The 6,458-nt window shown below is 37.1% G+C and overlaps 1 protein-coding gene across 1 annotated transcript in view; it reads left to right on the top strand.

The window, feature by feature from the left end:
* The window catches only part of LOC106875938 (uncharacterized), a 13,829-nt gene that overhangs the window by 4,368 nt on the left and 3,003 nt on the right, over window positions 1-6,458 (top strand). Inside the window, exons 2-3 of the mRNA XM_014924256.2 lie at window positions 3,127-3,279; window positions 5,359-5,487. Coding sequence (XP_014779742.1) covers window positions 3,127-3,279; window positions 5,359-5,487 — 282 coding nt within the window. The remainder of the gene's footprint in view (window positions 1-3,126; window positions 3,280-5,358; window positions 5,488-6,458) is intronic.

The raw sequence follows: 6,458 nt of genomic DNA, 5'->3' as shown, positions 1-6,458 counted from the left end.
ACCCTAACCCTAACCCTAACCCTAACCCTAGGGTTAGGGTTAGGGTTAAGGTTAGGGTTAGGGTTAAAGCAAATTTAAAATGAAAAAAGCAAATAAAACGAAGGTATGGAGATTAAATACGCTTTACATCGCTTAATCAGCCAAAGGAGTAAATATAAACAACTGAATACTTGTCAGTGATTGGTTGAAATTATCGAAATAAGACAATTTTTTACATGAAATAAATTCGAATACAAAAATATTTTTCTGTTCTATAACACAAAATAGATAAGTATACGAAGTTTGAAAGTCTTTCCGTACCAAAAACACTACGTAAAACATTAATGAAAAATGTGGCCCCCGTTTTAAAATAGATCCGCTTGAACTCACAGCTGACAGGGTAAAAGTTTACACTATGATACAGGGATCATAGCTCACATTTTATTAATTTATTTACATTTACCCATGTCGTACACATATGAAAATATCTCTATTTCTCCATTTCTATTACCGGCAATGCTTATGAAAGTAAATCAGACACGAAACACCAAATGTCATCAACTGCGCGATGGACCACAAATATATTCAATTTGAAAATACTTAGAAAAGATCTGAAGTACATAGAGAGAACATCTCATTGGCCCGTTTATGGAACACAGTACCCTATTATTGAAATAAATAAGCACGCAAGTTAAGGGAGGATAGTGAAGGGTGAGAGAAAATGAAAGCAGCAGAGAAAGAATTACAAGGTTATTTATTATCTGCCTAAATAAACATTTTGTGGAGGCGCAATGGCCCAGTGGTTAAGGCAGCGGACTCGCGGTCATAGGATCGCGGTTTCGATTCCCAGACCGGGCGTTGTGAGTGTTTATTCAGCGAAAACACCTAAAGCTCCACGAGGCTCCGGCAGGGGATGGTGGCGAACCCTGTTGTACTCTTCCACCACAACTTTCTCTTACTTCCTGTTTCTGTTGTGCCTGTAATTCAAAGGGTCAGCCTTGACACACTGTGTCACGCTGAATATTCTCGAGAACTACGTTAAGGGTACACGTGTCGGTGGAGTGCTCAGCCACGAGCAGGCTGTTCCGTTGATCGGATCAACTAGAACCCGCGACGGAATGCCAACAAATAAACATTTTAATCAGTTATAGGTGTGTCTCTCTTCTCTGAGGTGTAATGAGTAAGGCAGCCAATGAAACGGAAGAATCCAGTTAGTTACACTTTTCTTAAATGTCGTTTCATCATGCTTCTATAAGTTAAATTGCAAAGAGACCCCCACCCCTCAAGGAAAAAATACATTGGCGAGGAAGGGAGACTGTTCAAACTTCATTTTCACAACACCACAACCATAGCCCTCATTTTTATTCCTGCGATATACATACACACAGAAATTCACACACAGAAACACACACAGACACACACACACACACACACACACACACACACACACACTCACTCACACATGCACACGCACATACACCTATACTCACATACGCTCTAACTTTGTTAATTTATTTACCTATCTCACTACCAACACTTTCTCATCTTTATTTATCTCTATCACCCTTCTTATAGCTATGTATCTATCTGTTTATCTATCTATCAACCTCAGATCGTCAGCCTACAAATATAATCAACTCCACACCCAGGACATTTATTTACATGGGTTTGTTTAACTGTTCGAATTCCCCAGTACTTCAGTAGATGTCAAACAATGCTGTGTGTGCTTTCTAGTGAGAATGACCGCGGCTAACCTTTACCATTACTCATCTTTTTCTTTATTTTCTTCACTAAACTTGAAGACATTGCAGGAATAAACGATTTGCTCGATAAAACAAGCTTCCAAGGACATGTTACACTCAAACGAAATACTTTGTTTAACTAACACACGCTTTCTTAATATGTTTTCGCTTTTTTTTTTCTTCAAATTCGTGCATAAATACCAATATTAGTTGCCCATGGTAAATTTAAACCACCCAAGAAGAAAGAAGCGTCTAGATAAAGATTTATTTTGACCTTTTCTAAGTAAAGTAATGGCGGTAAAACATAGTCGTTCATTTATTTTTCTGTAACGATAAACATTTTAGAAATAATAAAGTCAACTCAGAAGTGCTAGCCTTGCGAGTGGCATCAGTTCTACACTGAACTAAATGAATCATTTTATAACACACATTTAGAGATTAATATATCAAAAGAAAACAACAAGAAACAATGTACATTGATGAGGTGGCGTTTCCTCCAAAGAACCAAAAGATGTCGTAATCAAGTAGTAGTGTATTTCAAGTTTAGTTCTTTTTATAGTGACAGATGTAGTTAAAGATACTGATAAACTCCATGTCAATCATGATCAAGTAGGCTTGTGAAAGATGATGTCCTAGTGTGACTTATGACTGAAACTATTAAAAAGAGCGAAGGAAAAATGCTTGGAGCAAGCCATAACGCTCTTAGATGTGCATGTATTTGTGTGGGGGTATGTATGTTTATTATTCTCTGAAATAAAATCTATTTTTGCATGCCAACTAGTTCCTTAGTGATTCTCATCACTATTTCAGTAAATATGCTGACATGCTTCGCTAATGAGGTTATAGTATTAATGGGTGACTTCAGATTCTCCGATACCGATACAGGCATGACTATGTGGTTAAGAAGTTCGATTTGCAACCACGTTATTTCGGGTTCAGTCCCATAGCGTGGCATCTTAAGCAAGTGTCTTCTATTACAGACCCGCGCCGACAAACGCTTTGTGAATGAATTTGGTAAGTGGAAACTGTGAGGAAGCTCGTTGTATATGTGTGTACGTATGTTTATCACACCACCACCATACAACGCTTGACAACTGTTGTTAGTTTGTTTGTGTACTCAAAAAGTAAGTACCAGACTTTTGAAACAATAAGTACTGAAATCGATTTTTTTGACTAAATCCTTCAAGCCAGTGGCTGCATGGCTGCAGATCAATGACTGAAACAAGCGAAAGATAAGATATACTTACCGAAATAATTCTAATATATACTTGTTGACTAATACTGTAGATATGTATTGTTCTGTTCTATTCTTGTTTTTCGCCACATTTGTTTTTCTTTCTAGTTAAGTTCACGGCATTAAATATATTAACCTTTACTTAATTATATCACTATCTATATATTCCAGGACTGGGTAAAAGATGTTATGTGTGCTACAGCGGCGAACAGCAGACATCAAAAAGTTATTGTCCGCCACAAAGTATTACGGCTCCGTATCTCACCAATTCTGAAGCTTGCTATGGCAGTTGTTTCGTTCGGGTAACAAAGCAAAATCCGAACGGTAAGTAACAAGCATCCTAGACAGAATTCTTAAGTTTATTTTACAAAACAGATGAAAATCACAAAACATTTGTAATATAATTAAAATATATTGAGTCCGAATTTCGATGTTTGTCACAAAAGAAACTTCGAGAATAAATATGACATAGGCGCAGACATAACTGTGTGGTTAAAATTTCACTTCGCAACCACGCGGTTTTAGGTTCAGTGCTACTGCGTACTCCATCTTGAGCAAGTGTTTTCTACTATAGTCCCGGATGAGCGAATTCCTGGCGAAAATAGTTGCTAGTACTTCGAACAAGCTGAGTATCGACACCCTTCAATTCTTCCTTTTAGACAGACAGACATATAGATAGATAGATAGATAGATCTTCACAAAGAGTAAATACAGGGTGACCTCTGCCGTTCGACGACGAAGATTCTGTTGTTCGATCAACTGAATTACCTGCTCCTGAATAACATGTAAGTGGCTGGGGATTCTTTTGACACATGAACCGTAATGGATTCAACGTGACACAGTTTCAGTCTACCCAGTTTTTCTCACTTTGGCTTGAGGCTAAAGAAGATGCTATGTGGTGGAATCAAATTCGAGAGCTTGTGGTTCGAAGTGAACCATTCGATCATACTGTGCCAACGTAAATGTAGGAATTTTTCAAATTTTGTTCTCTTTTATTTCGAAAATCCTAAACACAAGACGTGTTGCCCCTGAGCTCATGATACCCTGAGTTTCTGGTACCTTCACACTGACTTGTCTACATCACAAACATCCATCCCCCCTCTCTGTGAATCTGAGTCGCTATGAATACGTAATGGCTCACCATTTAATGGTTGTGTGTAAAGAAACTAAATATTGAGAAATTATCCTAGTATATAAGATAATTATTGCTGATGAAGAAAAGTAATCATTGGTGTTCATTCTAATCAATCCCGATGGATTTCAAAGCAAACTAGACCTCGAACTCAGAACTAAATTGTACAGAAATAAAGACAATGTATCATTTAATCCAATGCTCTGACGTTTCTAACTTAAGCACAAGGCCTAAAATTTGGAGTGGAGAGGGGTTAATCGACTGAATTGGCCCCGGAACTCCAAAGGTTCTTTATTGTATCAACTCTTACATGATGAAAAAAAAACGATCAAAAGCAAAGCTGAGCTCGGCAGGATTTTGAGTTTGAACGTAAAGAGCCAGAAGAAATACAAGTCATTTTGTCCAACACTAACGATTCTGCCAATCCTCAGCTCTTATTCCGTTTAGTATAACTGAAAACATTCATACTTTATATTGGCACAAAACCAATATAGCATATGTAAAGTTTGAATGTAAATATTTAGAAATAAAATAATAATGTAATAGAAGATATCAGTATAAATATTTACTTTGAGAACTTACAATGACACAAAACCAATATAACGTATCAACATTTAAAGAGACAGTTGACTAGTTTTTATCTTATCCACTCCAGAAGAATGGAAAGTAAAATTGAAGTCAACGCGATTTAAACATGGAACATGATTAGATAAAGTGATAATATTTATTTCGATACGACCGTTTCTACCATTATACAGAATAGCGCATGTGACCGAGATCACAACATTCCCCTGTACGGGACGCCAGTCTTTTAGTTGTAGGGGTGAAGACCAGCAGGAGGAAGGGATTGAACTCAGAACGTAAAAAGGCGAAAAATGTCACTTTACATTTTGTCAGACGTGCTACCGATTGTGCCAGTTCACATGCATGTGTGTGTGTGTGTGTGTGTGTGTGTGTGTGTGTGTGTGTGTGTGTGTGTGTGTGTGTGTGTGTGTGTGTGAGCAATAAGCAGTGGATTGACAAAAGGTTAAAATACGAAATTTTGACATTTTGAGTTCAAATCTCGCCCAAAGTTACTTTTGATCCCAAATCTTTTGTGGGAGTGGGAAGCGATAAAATAAAGTACCATTCAGCTATACCACTTCTAGTCTGATGCCTTGTACCTGTGTTTAAAAAAAATTCGCCGTTAATCAGCAACATTAAGAGAAAACAAAACAACAGCCACTATATAATGATTTTTAAATAAATCTTCTCTGCATATCTCATTGCAGTTATATTTCGTGGCTGCACCGACTTACATCCTGACCTACCACCTCATTTACCACTCAAAAGTTGTCGCAGCTATTCAAACGAACAATGGTGCTTCTGTGATACAAACCTCTGCAACAGAGCTTCGATGGGTAAGTTTTTTTTTAAATATCGCATAGAGTCTGACAGAGTATATAAATCATGTGACAGTGTCTGCTGATCGAATAGAAAGCCTACTGATTGAAACATCGATGGTTTATATTCGGCCACGAGCAATTGTGTTAAAACACTTACACATACAGTTAGTCAAATCAGTCAATAGTACAAAGGTACTACTGGGATATATAGTATAATGGTCTGAGCAAATCAATTAATGTAAAATTGATTTCGAGACGTCTAAAATAATCGGGCATGGTTTTGTCGATTGTGTTGATTCCAGTATTCTGTTGGTGCTAATTTTTATGGACCACTGAAGGATAAAAGACAAAAATGACTCCAGTATAATTTCAACTTAAAACGTAAAGTTAAGTAATTAAACATGACGTTGTTTTGTTCGTCACTCTACTGAGTCTGCTCATCCATTATGTAATTAGTAAGCAATTCATTAGCTTACCGTCAATGCTGAATAAAGGGGGTTTTTTCTGCGTAGCGGCACGAAACGCATCAATTTACAGGAAATACCACATGACCTGGTGAGTTTCATATGACGTTGCTTAGCCTCTGATCAGCTCTGATTAAGCAAACTTATAATCGGAGTCATTCCATCTGTGACCATCCTGTCATTTTCAATATCATTGACTCTATTGTCAAGCATGTTCTTTTTCACCTAAGGGTATCATTAGAGGGATATTTAGCAATTTATAACAAGTCGAGTGATCGCATAGAAATTCCCTCATTGGCCCGTCAGAATATTACAATATTGTTGTTTTTATTTAGCCCAAGGTCGACCTTGACCAAGCAGACATATGATCGAAGACTTCCATCTATAACCATCTCGTATTTTCGGGAATAATCTACTTCGAACTGTTTTATCTAATATGTTGTTTTTTAAGAACACCTCTGATCAAGGACAATGTTTCGCAATTTTTTCCCCACAGCTACTTCGAATATATATATATATATA

This window comes from Octopus bimaculoides, chromosome 2 (assembly GCF_001194135.2).
Source record: "Octopus bimaculoides isolate UCB-OBI-ISO-001 chromosome 2, ASM119413v2, whole genome shotgun sequence".
NCBI lineage: Eukaryota > Metazoa > Mollusca > Cephalopoda > Octopoda > Octopodidae > Octopus > Octopus bimaculoides.
Note: the sequence above shows the minus strand (reverse complement) of the source record. Positions and strands in the feature narration are given on the sequence as shown.